Consider the following 16,499-nt stretch of genomic DNA (forward strand, 5'->3'; position numbering starts at 1 on the left):
AGCGCGGGAGGACCATGGGGGCCGTGCTGAGGAGCCTGCTGGCCTGCAGCCTCTGCGCGCTCCTGCGAGGTGAGCGGGGGCCGCGGGGGCCGGGGCGGGGGCGAGGGGAGCGGGAGGGCCTGGTCGTTAGAGGAGGCCGGGGAGACGGGGCCGGGAGAGAGAGAGAGAGAGAGAGAGAGAGAGAGAGAGAAGGGCGGGGGGCCCTGGGTCGGGGGGGGAGAAAAGGGCCGTGCCCACCGGCGGGGCCACGGTGCACTCAACTCCGTGCGGGCGGGCACCGCGCGTATCCCGCCCCGGGCACACCAGGCACCCCTCACTCCGTCCGGCCACCGTGCACCGGGACTAGGGGGTACGTCCCTCCGGGACACCGTGTGCATCCTCGGGCCAGATATGTTGGTCAGAGCGCACCGCCGTCGGGCTGGCTCGTCCCGGGGAACCCCAACATCCATCCTCTCGGAACGACTGAGAAGTCGCCGCCTTCCTCGCAAACCAGGCCCCCCTTTGTACGGATTCTGGCTTTCAAAGTGTGTGTGCGTTCCCAGGTGTGGCCGGACCGGATCGACCCTCCCCAGGTTTGATTCCCCAGCCCTCTTTCTTGGGGGTCAGCCAGCAAGGCTCTCCGCCCCCCCACTTTTTCCAGCCCTGGTTATAACTAGTGATTGCCTCCCGTTGGGGACAGTGTGGTCCTCCTGGGGGGCGGGGGGGAGCACAGTTGGAAAGTGGCTGGGGGTGTGTGTGTGTGTGTGTGAGAGGTCGTTGGTGCAGCCTTAGGAAGCTTCTGGGCTTCAGCCTGGCGTCGTTGTCCCTGTCACCCCTGCAGTTCAGGACCCTCCCCCCCCCCATTTTCGGCGTGTGCCCCAAGTTGGGAAGTGGAGGAGCCTGCACTGGGAAGGAAACCAGCGATCATTTGCCGCGCACACTCGGGGTCCGCCCGCCTCTCTGGTGGTGGAGAAGCCGGACGGTTCTGGGTAGTTCACTCAGATCGCTGAACTCCAGCGGGTCCGTGGTGTGTGGAGCTGACACGTCCGCTGTGCGGCGTGGACCCCGTGACAGTGCATAGGGTTCTGAGTGGCCCAAAAAGGCCGTGGACAGGACTCGTCTCTGATTGAGTGTTGGAGTGGAGGTGGGGCCACATCTGCTTGCCAAGGAATTTAAAAACTGTTTGATGTAAAGGCCTGCAGCTTCGGTTCGTAGATTTCACTGGTGTCTGTGGTCAGTTCTTGTCAGGTAGGTCCTCTTGACTCTGGAGATCTTCAGCTGTTACAAGCTCTCCAGAACTGAGGAGGTGTGAAGATAGGATAATAATCTTGTCGTGTGTGACAGGTGTGTGTTATGGCCGTGTATGTATGTATCTTGGATACGAGCGATGGTCGCCACTTATTTTATTTTTAAATAGAATTTTATTAAGGAGTTGGTGGGGGGAAGGTTACCATTTCATAAATCAGGTCATGAGTCCAATTCTCTTTTTGGATAGTTGCACCCCTTCCTTCTCTTTCTCCCAGTTTCCCTCTCCAGTCCCAGCCCACAAGTTACATAGTTCATTTTCCACATCCTGTCTACTTCATAGCATGACTATAACAGCGCTTGTTTTCCTCATTTGTGGAAGCCAGATCTATAATATAACTGGACATGACAATCTATATGGGAGTAAGCATTCACAGACAGACTAAAGGAGGATAACAATAGGAGAGGAATAAAAGGTGTAAAATACTTTCCATGGAAATGAATTGCAGGAAATGGAAACATGGATTTTTGTTGTTGTTGTTTGCTTTTTGCTTTTGTGTTTTTTTTTCTTTAGGGAGGACAAAGTGGGGGTGCAGAGAGGGAGAGAGGAAGGATGAACAAATGATGTATTTATTTTGAGAAGGAATATTGACTTTCGTTACTGCTCTGCACCATTATTGGGTTTGCACATTATGTGACATGTACTTAATAATTATGACTCATGGTAGTCATATTTCAAACTGTCTAGTTTCACATGTAAACTCTAGGAAGAAAATGCTTGTTTAATATTCATGTTGGAGAACCTAGTACTGTGCTATGTACTTGAGAGATTTAATAAGTATGTGTTTACTATAGAGTGTGGTTGGCTATTATATTTAACATAAGAGAGGTTAGCAGAGTTAACACATGGGAGAGCCAGTGGATTGCTTAGGCTTGGGGAAATGTAAATCCAAACCCTGGCTGTGTCTGGCCGCCCTGTTGTATTTCTTGGAGGAGAAGGGTGTGAGGGAAATGCTGTTTATTTTAACCCTGGATTAGAGTCCAGAGTTGAGTTGGTTCATTACTTGTGTTTGGAGAAGTTTCACTTGCAGTAATGTGTTTTGAAGTACAATTATGTAAGCCCTAGAAGAGGTAATAGCCTCTCTTATTCCTAATGACCAATGTTTTCAAAAGTAGAGCTCCTGTTTTATTTTTTTGTCCTGGTTCTGGCTCAGGGTCTGGATGTTGACCCTAAGAGTTTTTTGTTGTTGTTGTTGTTTTACTCAAGGCTAGTGTTCTACCACTTGAGCTACACCTCTACTTCTTTTTGTGGTTAATTGGAGATACATCTCATAGACTTCCCTTCCTGGACTAGCTTTGAACCTTGATCTTCTTCAGCCTTTTGAGTAGCTAGGATTACAAGAATGAGTGATGTAAGAGGTTTTAATTTAGATTTTTGTCTTTCTTTGAGAATGTTGTATTTGGTCAGTCTTGGACTTCCAGGAGTAAAATGTGATGAATTAGTTGTAGTCAGGTTAGAGTTGGAGCTGTAAATTCAGTGTGCCAGAGAGTCAGAGAGACGCTGTGTCCTGGTTGTTTTGTTTAATCAGCAGTGAAAAGCCTGGGAATACTGTCAACATCCAGACTGCATCTCTCCTGCTATCAGGTGACAAGGTGTAATGGAAAAGGCTCAAGATTTCCACTCTAAAGTCTTGGGCTTAGAGCTGAAGCTTCATTGTCTCATGGTTTTGTGGTTGTGGTCTAGATAGTGTTTCTCTGTGCCTTTGTTTCCACTTGTAAAATGTGGGGAGGGATACCTGTCATACTTCTTCACTGGTTGTTGGGTATGTCTCTGTCTCTGTCTCTGTCTCTCTTTTGCTAGTCCTGGGACTTTGAACTTAAGGCCTGAGCACTGTCCCTGGCTTCTTTTTGCCCAAGGCGAGCACTCTGCCACTTGAGCCACAGCCCCACTTCCGTCCTTTTCTCTTTATGTGGTGCTGAGGAATCGAACCTAGGGCTTCATGCATGCTAGGCAAGCACTCTACCGCCAAGCCACATTCCGGCCCCTTGGTTTTACTTTTCTTGATTCATTTCTGGTCTTCTTTCCAGATCTTTGCTATCCAGTACTACCATTTAGCCACAATTGTTTCTTTACATTGAAATGAACGAATATTTGTAAAGTTAAAATCTTCTATGCAACTTTTGGGCAGGAAAGGTAGCGGGAGAGTTGGGAGAAAGCTAAGGAAGGGGTGACATTGTCCAAAAAGAAATGTACTCATTATCTGACTTATGAAATGGTAACCCTTCTGTACAACACCTTAATAAAAACTGTAAAGTTATATTAAAAAAAACCTTACTAGTGGGCTGGGAATATGGCCTAGTGGCAAGAGTGCTTTCCTCGTATACATGAAGCCATGGGTTCGATTCCCCAGCACCACATATATAGAAAATGGCCAGAAGTGGCGCTGTGGCTCAAGAGGTAGAGTGCTAGCCTTGAGCAAAAAGAAGCCAGGGACAGTGCTCAGGCCCTGAGTCCAAGGCCCAGGGCTGGCAAAAAAAAAAAAAAAATCTTACTAGTTATATTTTAAGCACTTGATAGCATGGTTCTTGCAACTGTATGTGCGTGTCTCATCATAGGAAGTCCTGTCAGCTACTGCTACTGAGTTTTAATTGCTACCTGATGCTATGAAAGTAAATGTGAGAAGTTGGAATGTGTGTTTGAAAGAAAAATAAAGTACATGGAATCTCTATGCTTCTTCGGTGCTAACAGCTTTAGTTTTCTCAGTTAAATGATATTTGTTATATTATTGATATGCGCTCACCAATGCTGATCTGAAACCCAGTTTCTAAGAGCCCTTACGTTTTCTTCCTTTTCCTTTCAGCGGCCCCTTTGCTGCTCTACGCAAACAGACGGGACTTGCGGTTGGTTGATGCCACAAATGGCAAGGAGAACGCCACAGTTGTAGTTGGAGGCTTGGAGGATGCGGCTGCAGTGGACTTTGTGTTTGGCCATGGCTTGATATACTGGAGTGATGTCAGCGAGGAAGCCATCAAGCGAACAGAACTGAACAAAACGGAGAGTGTACAGAACGTTGTTGTTTCCGGATTACTGTCTCCTGATGGGCTGGCATGTGATTGGCTTGGGGAAAAATTATACTGGACGGATTCTGAAACTAACCGGATTGAAGTTTCTAACTTAGATGGATCTTTACGAAAAGTTTTATTTTGGCAAGAGTTGGATCAACCCAGAGCTATTGCCTTAGACCCTTCAAGCGGGTAAGTTCTGTGTAGTGCACAGAGGTCATTGTGTCTTCTTTTTCTGGTTTCTTTCCACTGGCAACCCCACCTCCCCTTTGCCATTATCCAGAGAGAATTTTAGACCCTTGGGGTTTCTTTGCCAAGTAGAGTTGTATATGGAAAGTTATGTTTCTTGTTTTTTTTGCCAGTCCTGGGGCTTGGACTCAGGGCCTGAGCACTGTCCCTGGCTTCTCTTTGCTCAAGGCTAGCACTCTGCCACTTGAGCCACAGCGCCCCTTCTGGCCATTTTTCTGTATAGGTGGTGCTGGGGAATTGAACCCAGGGCTTCATGTATATGAGGCAAGCACTCTTGCCACTAGGCCATATTCCCAGCCCCTGAAAGTTATGTTTCTTTCTGCAAGTTTGTTTGTTTCTTTTTTTTGCCATTCCTGGGGCTTGAACTTAGGGCCTGAGCACTGTCCCTGGCTTCTTTTTCTGCTCAAGGCTAGCACTCTACCACTTGAGCCACAGTGCCACTTCCGGCTTTTTCTATATATGTGGTGCTGAGGAATTGAACCCAGCGCTTCACGTATACGAGGCAAGCACTTTACCACTAGGCCATATTCCCAGCCCCTATCCTGTTCATTTTTGGTCTCAGAAGAATTCTTTTCTTTTCACTAGGACAGAAGAGTTCTTTTCTTCTCTGCACTAGTATCAGGGCCTTGCACTCTTGCTTGGCTTTCTTGCTTGTGGCTGTCCTCTACTGCTTGAGTCACACCTGCATTTTATCCTGTAGTTTCTGGATACCTCACATCTACAGAATGAAAGTATTTTGTGTGTAGGTACAAGTCAAGTAAGAAGGCTAAATATCTGTTCTGTTCTTGGTCTTTTTTAAAAGGGTTTTTTTTGGCTATCTTGTTGCCAAATTTCCAGAAATCGGAATTTTACCTTTGATGTTCTATCTGTTCTTGTTGGGGTACATATATTTGGTAAGAGGCATAATACAGTATTACCAATGTGCATATTAATAACTTAGTTATAGATAGGATTAAGTAGCTTCAAAAATTCTGAAGTGAGTTAAGTTACATAGATCTGGTTCACTTTATTTTTATTGCTCAATTCTAAGTGTTGTGTTAGTCACCTTTGTGTGTAATTTCATCTTGTAAAGGAATTCATCCCTTCAGTCTTGTTTATTGAAACAGGACATTTCTGAATATTTTCAGTATGAGAAACCTGGACTTAGATTGAATAGACATACCAAATTAGGGACTTGTGAAACTTTTGGAAGTATTATTTTTTTTCTTACCTAATCATAGAAATTATGCTTTGTGTTGTAAAAATTATATAGAATAAAAGTCTATAAAGTGGTTCATTGATTGAAGTATTTTTTACTTTCTTACTGTAAGTTTTTGATATCTTGAAAAGTTAGTGCTTACTTGCTTTATTTAGTTCCCTCTCAGTTGAAATGAAGCCTATCTTCTACCCTTCACTCCATTTAAAAATTATTTTCCAGAAAGCATTACAGATGAATATTAGGCCAGACACAGCAATAAAATTACATTCATATGGACACTAGTGAACAGTTTATAACAACCTGGTGTTGGTTTCCATGATTTTTGATGAATAGCAGATGTGCATACTATTGCAAAATGGAGCTATAACCACATAGATTTAATTTTTCAGTATAACCAAACATGCTTATCCTCTTAATTTAGAGCCAGAATTGATCCCGTTGAAGCCAAAATAAATTAGGGGCCAAGTAGACTACATAATTGGAAAGTTAGTAATGCCTGTTGATGAAGAGAGATTTCTGCTCTGTAAGACTATAGCCTAGCTTTCGAGAAGTGAAGGGAGATATTTGTCATACTAAAGTTGGTCTTAAAAATAATGTTGCTTGATAAAAGCCCTTACAGAATATTCAACTAGTTGAATTTTAACTTTAAGAATAATTATTTCTAAGTGACTATAGGTTCTTTAGCAAGATTAGTTACAAGTGAAAAAAATAAAACAGCTTACTGGGCACCATTGACTCACTTGTAATCCTAGCTACTCAGGAGGCTGAGATTGAGAATTGCCGTTTGAAGCCAGCCCTGTCAGGAAAGTTTATTTATTTATTTTTTGGTTGGTTGTGGGGCTTGAACTCAGGGCCTGGGTGCTGTCCTTGAGCTCTTTTGCTCAAGGCTAGTGCTCTACCACTTTGAGCCACAGTGCCACTTCCAGTTTTTGAGTGGTTAATTGGAGATAAGAGTTTCACACAGAATTTTCTCTCCGGGCTGGCTTCCAACCAAGATCCTCAGATCTCAGTCTCCTGAGTATCTAGGATTAGAGACATGAGCCACCTGCCTGGAAAGTTCTTGAGACTCCAATTAACCTCCAAAAATCCGGAAGTAGATGTGTGGCTCAAGTGGCATAGTGCTTACCTTGAGCAGAAAAGCTCACAGACAGCATCCAGGCCCTGAGTTCAAACCCTAGGACCTGCATAAAAATGAAAAAACAAATGAAGATTACAAAACATGGCCACACTTACTCATTAATCTGTTCACATCAGTTTTTACTTTTGGAGAGAATTTAAAATAAAATGATGAGGGAGGGGGGTATGAGGGACAAGGTAACAAACAGTACAAGAAATGTATCCAATGCTTTACGTATGAAACTGTAACCTCTCTGTACATCAGTTTTATAATAAAAACTTAAAAAATAAAATAAAATGATGAGGTAGTCAAGGAGTTTAACTCAAAGTTTAATTCCTAAATCACTGAGTAAAGAGAGAGGTTTTCAGTTTTTGGTGTTATCATTCTAATCATAAAACAGTTCTTACTGTCTCCTAAAGGATCTTGAAAAAAATTTTTTTTCTCTAAGGATTTTTTCTCCCCCCCCCCACTCTCTAAAGCCTGAGCCATGGGATATTCTTCCTAGTAGTTCATCTGTAGACAAAAAGTTCATACTTTTTATTGGCCCATTCCCTCCCTCCCTCCCTTCTTGGCTCTGTCTCTTTCTTTCATCTTTCTTGGTTAACCCTGTCAAGGTAGCTATTACACATTATTGGACCTCACACATTAGTATGACAGTCAAGCTTCTAGAGTTGCCCTTCACATGTCAGCTTGCTTTCTTCAGACTCTTACATAGCTTCTGTGGTGACTGTAGCCTGTACATGCTACCTGTTTTAGTGCTGTATGTAGATGGTCTTTCTCACCTCCCCATTTTACAGTGGCAAGTGAATGAAGTGAAAGAAAAATCACACAGAAGGTTGAGGGGTTCTAGGACAGGCAGAGTGAAATGGAAGAGTCTACTTGTCCTAGAAATGCATAAACTGCCAGGCACCTGTGGCTCACACTTACAATTCTAGCTATTCAGGAAGCTGAGATCTGAGGATCCTGGTTTGAAGACAGTCTAGGCAGAAAGACTGTGAGACTCTTACCTTTAACCACCAGAAAAGCTAGAAGTGGAGCTTTGGCTTAAGTGGTAGAATACTAGCTTTGAACAAAAAATAAAAAGTCAGGGACAGTGTTGAGGACCTGTGTTCAAGTCCCAGGACTGGCACAAACAAACAAAACAAAAGAAATATATAAACCCACCTCTCTTGAGGGACTGGGAGGGAAAGGTAAAGGGAAATGCAGGGTGCCTCAAAGGTAAAGACAGAGGTAGCTGCATATTTATATTCTCTAGTTGGTAGTTTTGTTTGATAGTACTGCTTCCCATGGAAGTTCAGTTACCATCTGAGACCTTTAGTAATACAAACCAGAATTAAACAATTATGCAAAATGGTTGGCAGGTGGCATGGGCCAGTCTCAGTGTTGGAGAGGGTAGCTATAGACAAGGAGATGAAGGTAGAAAGGTTGAGGTGGTTGAAATAAGGTTGAAATAGGACAGGGTCAACTCATGTTTAGATTAATATGGAAACTGTTTATTTCATTCATGAACCTCAAAGCGATGAAAAACAAAAGTCTCTACCAGGCACCAGTGGCCTGTAATCCTAGCTACTCAGGAGGCTGAGATCTGAGGGGCCTGGTTCGAAGCCAGCCTAGGGCAGAAAAGTCCAATGACACTTATCTCCAACGAACCACCAGAAAACTGGAAGTGGTGCTGTGGCTCTAAGTGGTAGAGCACTAGCCTTGAGCTGAAGAGCTCAGGGACAGCCCCCAGGCCCCCAGTGTTCAAGCCTCACAATCAACAACAACAAAAAAGAAAAAGTACAAGTAGTGCTGTGGCTCCAGTGGTAGAGTGCTAGCCTTGAGCACAAAGAGGTTTAGGGAAAGCTCCCCAGGCCCTGAGTTCAAGCCCCAGGACCAGGAAACAAAATCAAACCAGAGGAAGTCTCAGCCCCAGAATTACTACACATTTTAACATTAAAATAGGAATAGTAAAAAAATATATTACCGTTAATACTTTCAGCGTTTCATCTCAGAAGTGTTGTAAGGTTTGCCAGATCTGGAGGATCAAGGGTTAGGTCCACAAATGTGCAAATACTTCTCAATGCATTTTACAATATTTGTAGTTTTATTTAGTTATTGTTAAGTGGATATGTGTATTCCTCCCTTCTCCCTCAGAAACACAGCCACAGAATTTCAGTGTAGCTAATACTTGTATCTAATTTTCAGTTAAACACTTGGTTTGTGGCAATGGCTTGCATGTAGACATTTCCAAATCATTCTGGGAGGTTGAAAAGTAATGGACCCAGAGAGCCTGGGAACATTTATGTCATTTTTTCCTTAGGAAATTAGAAAGACTTAAGATAAAATAGAGAGGAATTTCTGAAGAGTATTAGAGCATCTTCATGATTGTTTTGCATAGTTAAAGACATGTGGATGGATCCTGTGTGGGAGAATGGCTTAAATATTTTATTTTGGTATTGGACTGTGTCATCTGTAATTTTGGGTTTAGAAAATAGAGTGGAATATGATGGAGATCTAATTGGTGGGTTTCTGAACTGATCTAGGAGCATTTTGTCATATGCTTTGTAGGCACCTAGATATGTTCCTTTCTGTGTTTCGGAGTTTCATATGTGACTTGTTACTATGTATTGACTCTATTTTCAGTATTATAATACATCTCTAAAGGAAAGATAATACTTCTATTTTATTCTGTTGTTGCAGTGGGGGTTTTGATTCAGGAGTTCTGAGGTAAATGTTGAAATTTTGCTGAGGTTGTTGGTCTAAGGACCATACTTGGAGCAACACGGTAGATCTTTTCTGTTTTTTTTTTTTTTTTTTTGCCAGTCCTGGGCCTTGGACTCAGGGCCTGAGCACTGTCCCTGGCTTCTTCCCGCTCAAGGCAAGCACTCTGCCACTTGAGTCACAGCGCCACTTCTGGCCATTTTCTGTATATGTGATGCTGGGGAATCGAACCCAGGGCTTCAAGTATACGAGGCAAGCGCTCTTGCCACTAGGCCATATCCCCAACCCGGTAGATCTTTTCTGTAATGTCTATTTAAATAGTAAATATTTGGTAGTAAATACTTAAATAGCGGATCCCCTCCCCTTTCTTCCCCTCCCCATCTCTCGCCTTCACTTACTCCCTCTCTCCCTTCCCCTCCCTTTCCCTCCTCTTCCTTGTTCATGATTAGCTCTATTCTTTGACCATACCCATGGTCTGGAATTTTGCTGATTATTTTGGAGATAGAGTCTCACAAAATTTTCTGCCTGGCTGGGGATATGGCCTAGTGGCAAGAGTGCTTGACTCCTATACATGAGGCCCTGGGTTCACTTCCCCAGCACCACACATGCAGAAAATGGCCAGAAGTGGCGCTGTGGCTCAAGTGGCAGAGTGCTAGCCTTGAGCAAAAAAAAAAAGAAGCCAGGGACAGTGCTCAGGCCCTGAGTCCAAGCCCTAGGACTGGCCCCCGCCCCCAAAAAAATTCTGCCTGGGTTGGATTTGAACCGCCATCCTCTAGGTCTTAGCCTCCTGAGTAACTAGGATTACAAGTGTGAACCACCTGTGCCTGGCTTCTTCTTTGGCTTAATTTTAAGTCCCTATAGCAGTTTGTTTCTTTTATCAAGGGTCATGTGAAATGTATTGGTCTGTGATTTTGTTTTGTGAGCCTGAGAGTTTACTTGCAAAAAATGTTGGTGACAAACTGTGGCTTCGTGTGTCTGAGAAGCCTTCACTTTGCTGTTATTCTTCTCTTCCTGTGGTGTATAGTTCCAGGTTGCAGCTGTTTTCTTTTATGTTGTTCTACCATTCATTAGCTCTCTTTGTTATTGAAATACAGTAGTCTCCCATTACTCCTGAAGTTCTGCTTTCTGCTGTTTTGGTTAACTCATGACAACTCATGGGCTGGAAAATACTGAATGCAAAGTTCATCCACTAAAGGTCTCTGAGTAGATCTCCTGCATACTTGGGGAGAGGGCAGAGAGCTACTAAAACCAGTATTCTCACTAAATCTTTATTTCTTACTATATTCTTTGGGGTTTGCCGGAATTCTTCACAGAATTTCCCAGAACTGAATTATCAGTTAGAAATTTCTCAAGTATTGTCTTTGCTGCATCCTTCTGGATCGCTCTGTCTGTCTGTCTGTCTGTCTGTCTCTGTCTCTCTCTCTCTCTCTCTTTTGGCTGGTTCTGAGCCTTGAACTTAGAGTCTGGGCACTGTCCCTGAGCCTCTTTGTGCTCAAGGCTAGTGCTTTACCACTTGAGCCATAGCACCACTTCTGGCTTTTTCTGAGTAGTTTATTGGAGGCAAAAATCTCACAGACTTTCTTGCCCTGGCTGGCTTTGAAACGAAATGCTCAGATCTCAGCCTCCTGAGTAGCTAGGATTACAGTGTGACCCACAGGTACCTGTCTTGGAACTTAAAAAAAAAAAAAAAAATATATATATATATATATATATATATATGTAATTTTTTTGTCGGTCGTGGGACTTGAACTCCAGGTCTGTAAATATAATTTTATTGTTATTGTTTACATGTTGTTCAGAGGGCTTACCATTTCATAAGTCAGGTAATTGTTACTGTCTTTTTGCCAGGGCTTTGCCTAGGGCTTGAACTCAGGGCCAGAGCACTGTCCCTGAGCTTCTTTTGCGCAAGGCACTCCACCAGTTGAGCCACCGTGCCACCTCTGGCCTTTTCTGTTTATGTGGTGCTGAGGAACTGAACGTAGGGCTTCATGCATACTAGGCAGGCACTCTGTCACTACACATCCTCAGCCCCCTTTTGTTGTGGTTGTTGGTCATGGGGCTTGAACTCAGGGCCTGGATGCTGTCTGAGCTTCTTCTACTCAAGGCTACTGCTCTACCACTTTAAACCACAGTGCTACTTCAGGTTTTCTGGTGGTTCATTAGAGATAAAGAGTCTCATGGCTGTGAGCCTCAATCCTCAGATCTCAGCCTTCTGAGTAGGTAAAATTATAGGCATGAACCACTGGTGCCCAGGGTGTGTGCGTGTGTGTGTGTGTGTGTGTGTGTATGTGTGTGTGTAGGTTTTTTTTGTTGTTTTTTTTTGTTCAAGTGATAGTGCTCTTCTACTTTGAGCCACAGCTCCACTTTTCTGGTGATTAATTGTAGATAAGAGTCTATTGGACTTTGCTGCCCAGACTAGCTCTGAACTGCTATCTGCAGATCTCAGCTTCTGAGTGGCATGGGCCACCTGTGCCCAGCTTGAGTACATTTCTTTTTTGGACAATGTCACCTCTTCTTTGCTTTTCCCCAGTTTCCCCCTCTGATCCCTGCCCACAGGATGCATACATAGTTTGTTTTTTACATAGTGTATACTGAATACCATGACTGCATTTGTTCACCCTCCCTCCCTTTCTGCTCCCACCTTCTCTTTCTGGACCTCTTAACTAGACACGTTCTCGTTTTTCTTTTGGTTGTGTTTTTGAAGTTTGAACTCAGGGCCTTGTACTTGCTAGGTAGGTGTTCTACTACTTGAGCCATGTCCCAGCAGCCTTTGTGCCTTAGTTATTTTCCAAGTTGTTTAGTTACTTTTCATACTCTTTCTTCCCCATGGGTTTCCTCTTACCCAGCTGGGATCATAGATGTGCATCATGAGGCCCAGCTCATTTGTTGAGTTAGGAGTCTTTTTGTCAGATTAGGTCTTGAACTCTGATCCTCCGAGTCCAGTTCCTGGGTAGCTGTGACCCCAGGTGTGAGCTGTTGTCTGTTCTCCTTAACTAACACTCTCTCTCTCTCTCTCTCTCTCTCTCTCTCTCTCTCTCTCTCTCTCTCTCTCATGCTAGGCAAGCACTCTACTACTAGGCCACCTTCCCAGCCCTCTCCTAAACTCTTAACATGGCTTTTAATTCCCTTTTATGAATCGATTTCTTTTTTGAATTCAGCACTAAAGAGATTAACCAAAATTATGTTCATGTAGTCAGTTTTTCCTGCAGCTTCCTTCTGCCTGTCCCAGTGTGTGTGTATCTTCTTTTTAGTTTACTCAGAGAGTTCATGTTGGGATTTCTGGCTGCTTGTTGATTCTTTCATCTAAGAATCCTAGGTTACAAACTGATAAATGAAGCCAGTGGGAACGGAGTGGCTTCCTTCATTGTACATTACCTCTTTGAACTTTTTCTTTCTTAAGTTCTTTTTGTGCTCAATATCTACTTTAGTGTTCTACAAGTGCTGACATGTGTTTAAAATAGTGCTTTTATACTTTGCCTGGCATTTTTAGGTGTTGTGTAGTAGAGGGCTTAGCATTTGCCATGATGCCAGAAACATACTCTTGCTTTCTCCTTGTCCCCCATATTTAATAGATTATTTCTTTCACTTATAAATTTTCATTCTACTGAGAAGAGTATATTAAATTGGTTTTTTTCTCCTTTAGTTTTGTTTAATTTTATACTTAGGAAAAGATAAACGATAAGCATAGTAGAGGCATGGCTTATGGATGAGGCATAGAATATTCCCTTTGTAGTTGGTTCTCCATGTACTGATTGCTGTCTTTCTTGCCTCATAATTATACTTTATTTTATTTTTGCCAGTCCTGGGGCTTGGACTCAGAGCCTGAGCACTGTCCCTGGCTTCTTTTTGTTCAAGGCTAGCACTCTACCTCTTGAGCCACAGCTCCACTTTTGGCCTTTTCTGTTTATGTGGTGCTGAGGAATTGAACCCAGGGCTTCATGCATGCTAGGTGAGCACTCTACTGTTAAGCCACATTTCCTGCCCTTAATTTTTAAACTTATTTTGGGGTTGTGAAGTAGGGTGAGATTCCTCTCTGTGGATTTAAAAACTATATGGTATGTTTTTAATTAGACCTTGGCCAGGGAGATGAGATTAGAAATTCATTCCCTGTCTTGTCCTGTTATCTTTCTCAGTTGTTTAGCTGTTGGAAGTCCACTCTGAGTTTCACTTGATTGTCTCTTCCTCTTTCACGTCTTTCCATTTTGGTAGGTTACTAGATTCTACCCTAACATATCACTCAGTTATGTGAACCTTGCTTGCATTTTTCTCTATCTAATGTTGGAAGAATGAATGAGATATGATGAGTATAAAGAAATAAAATTACAGAAGTAAAATCTTGTAAGCAAAATCAGCACAGCAAATAGTCTGTTGTTACCTGATGTTTTTAAGATACTAAGAACATAATTCTAATGTTCCAGTATTTGGCTATTAGTTTTGCAGATTACAGCATCAAAGTGTAGCTATTTTAAGTCAAAGTTCAGCAAAAAACTGTTCTTCACTGTATCAGTTATTTCAGTTAATTATTTTGCACTGTCTTTATTCACTTGAGGCAAAAACTTAGTTGGGGGGCTGGGGATATGGCCTAGTGGCAAGAGTGCTTGCCTCGTATACATGAGGCCCTGGGTTCGATTCCCCAGCTCCACATATACAGAAAATGGCCAGAAGTGGCACTTTGGCTCAAGTGACAGAGTGCTAGCCTTGAGCAAGAAGAAGCCAGGGACAGTGCTCAGGCCCTGAGTCCAAGCCCCAGGACTGGCAAAAAAAAAAAAAAAAAAAAAAAAAAAAAAACTTAGTTGGAAAAATAGTAGATAGACAAAATTCTTAAGAGGACAACCCCAACTAAGCATAGAGACAGCAGGATTGGGGCCTTGAAGTCCAGTTCCTGAATGAATCAATAGCATCTTGAAGGTGAATTGGTTAGTAAAGCATGGTTTTGAAGATTAAATGTAATGCCTTTGGAATGTGGAAAGGGAAAGGCATGAATGCATTTGAAAAGAAGAGAACAAAGTATGTTGAGATAATTAAGTTGCATTTGAGCAGAGTTCAAGTGTTAGAGCACCAGCCTTGAGCAAAGAAGCTAAGGGACTGCTAGCACCAGGCTCCGAGTTCAAGCCCAATACTGGTAAAAAAAAAAAAAAAGTTGCATTTGGAAACCAGTAATTGATTTGGAGAATAGGATTCAAATGTTGTGGTCATGTGGCTTTGGGGTTGACTGATGGGTAGTAGTGGTCCTTAATATGTTGATCTAGAGTTTAAATTTGCTTTGCATAGAAGAGAAGGAGTTCCCAGAGCTTTTAAATTAGATGCGATTCACATACCACAAACCACAAAATTCATTTGTAATTTTTTTTTTTTTGGCCAGTCCTGGGCCTTGAACTCAGGGTCTGAGCACTGTCCCTGGCTTCTTCCTGCTCAAGGCTAGCACTCTGCCACTTGAGCCACAGCGCCGCTTCTGGCCGTTTTCTGTATATGTGGTGCTGGGGAATCGAACCTAGGGCCTCGTGTATCCGAGGCAGGCACTCTTGCCACTAGGCTATATCCCCAGCCCCTGTAATTTTTTTTTTTTTTTGAGGCCGAGTATATCAGTGTGTCCTATCTGTTCTTGAGCTTGTGATTCTCCTGCCTTATCCCCGTCTTCTCATTTATTTGTGTCAGGCAAAGTGTGGTTCTTCAGATGGTATACTAATGTGTTCACCTCTGCAGCTGAAACCCCTGTGTTACTAAGTCATTGGAAATGGGCAGGGCTATGGTCTTTGAATTGCACTTAGCAGTGTTAAATGTAGAAAGTGTTATTAGTCCTGCAGTTATGGCATGTGCTTCTTGGAATGGAAAACTTTAATGTATTTTGACTTAACAGATTTTTTTTTTTGCCAGTCCTGGGCCTTGGACTCAGGGCCTGAGCACTGTCCCTGGCTTCTCTTTGCTCAAGGCTAGCACTCTGCCACTTGAGCCACAGCACCCCTTCTGGCCATTTTCTATATATGTGGTGCTGGGGAATCGAACCCAGGGCTTCATGTATATGAGGCAAGCATTCTTTCCACTAGGCCGTATTCCCAGCCCCGACTTAACAGATTCTTAGCTACATTTATTTGCTTTTTATTTTTTGTTGGTTATGGGGCTTGAACTCTGGGCCTGGGTGCTGTCCCTGAGCTCTTTAGTTCAAGGCTGGCGCTCTACCACTTGAGCCACAGTACCATTTCTGGTTTTCTAATGGTTAATTGGGGATAAGAGTCTCATGGACTTTGCTGCCCACGTGCTATCCTCAGATCTCAGCCTCCCGAGTAGCTGGGATTATAGGCATGAGCCACCAGTGCCTAGCTCTTAGCTACATTTTAGTGATATAGCTCTTTTTCTTTTAAGGTCTAAGGATTAGTCTCAAAATAATGACTTAGAGGACCAGGCACAGTGGTTTATTCCTGTAATCTGGGCTACTCTGGAGGCAGAGATCAGTTGTAGAGTTGTTCCTGCATTACAGAATCTTCACTGATCAGCCAAAGGTTGAATAGAGGTTCTCAAACACCTCAGGCCCCCAAGTATTCTCCCATTTTCCTTTGGATCTGTTAGTAGATTGAGGAATGTTTTAAAAATTGGCAGTTTCAAGTTTCTGGCCTACACTCAAGAGTGTAGCTTGCCAGTGTCTCTCTGGTGTCACTTGAGAAGGAGCAGCCTGTACGTGCACATGGCCTTTCTAACCACCGAGGAACCACCAAGGATGCATATCCACTTAGCATGGCTTACAGGCTGTCTCTTCTAGGACCTTCTGCCACATTCCTGGCCGACACACCATGTTGTTGCCTGCCCTAGCCGGTGCTCCTGATGGTTTTGACATTGATGGGCATATGTTTTTCCAGGAGCCTGCTTTTGCAGGGCAAAGCAGCTGCCATGCCTGCCCTGTGTAGAACTTATGGGCTTCAACTCTTGTTGATGTGGATGGGAGGCTTCGAT

The 16,499-nt window shown here is 43.3% G+C and overlaps 2 protein-coding genes across 6 annotated transcripts in view; both read left to right on the plus strand.

The window, feature by feature from the left end:
* Window positions 1–16,499, plus strand: part of Mansc1 (MANSC domain containing 1) — a 32,170-nt gene that overhangs the window by 12,626 nt on the left and 3,045 nt on the right. The gene's annotated exons all lie outside the window — the stretch shown is intronic.
* The window catches only part of Lrp6 (LDL receptor related protein 6), a 78,331-nt gene that overhangs the window by 148 nt on the left and 61,684 nt on the right, over window positions 1–16,499 (plus strand). For all 4 annotated transcript variants that reach the window (XR_007209276.1, XR_007209277.1, XM_048335254.1 and 1 more), the window contains exons 2-3: window positions 11–69; window positions 4,086–4,479. Coding sequence is in view for 2 of the 4 variants with exons in the window: in XM_048335254.1 (XP_048191211.1) it covers window positions 15–69; window positions 4,086–4,479 (449 nt within the window). In the remaining 2 variants the exon portion in view is untranslated. The remainder of the gene's footprint in view (window positions 1–10; window positions 70–4,085; window positions 4,480–16,499) is intronic.

Source organism: Perognathus longimembris, chromosome 27, assembly GCF_023159225.1.
Source record: "Perognathus longimembris pacificus isolate PPM17 chromosome 27, ASM2315922v1, whole genome shotgun sequence".
NCBI lineage: Eukaryota > Metazoa > Chordata > Mammalia > Rodentia > Heteromyidae > Perognathus > Perognathus longimembris.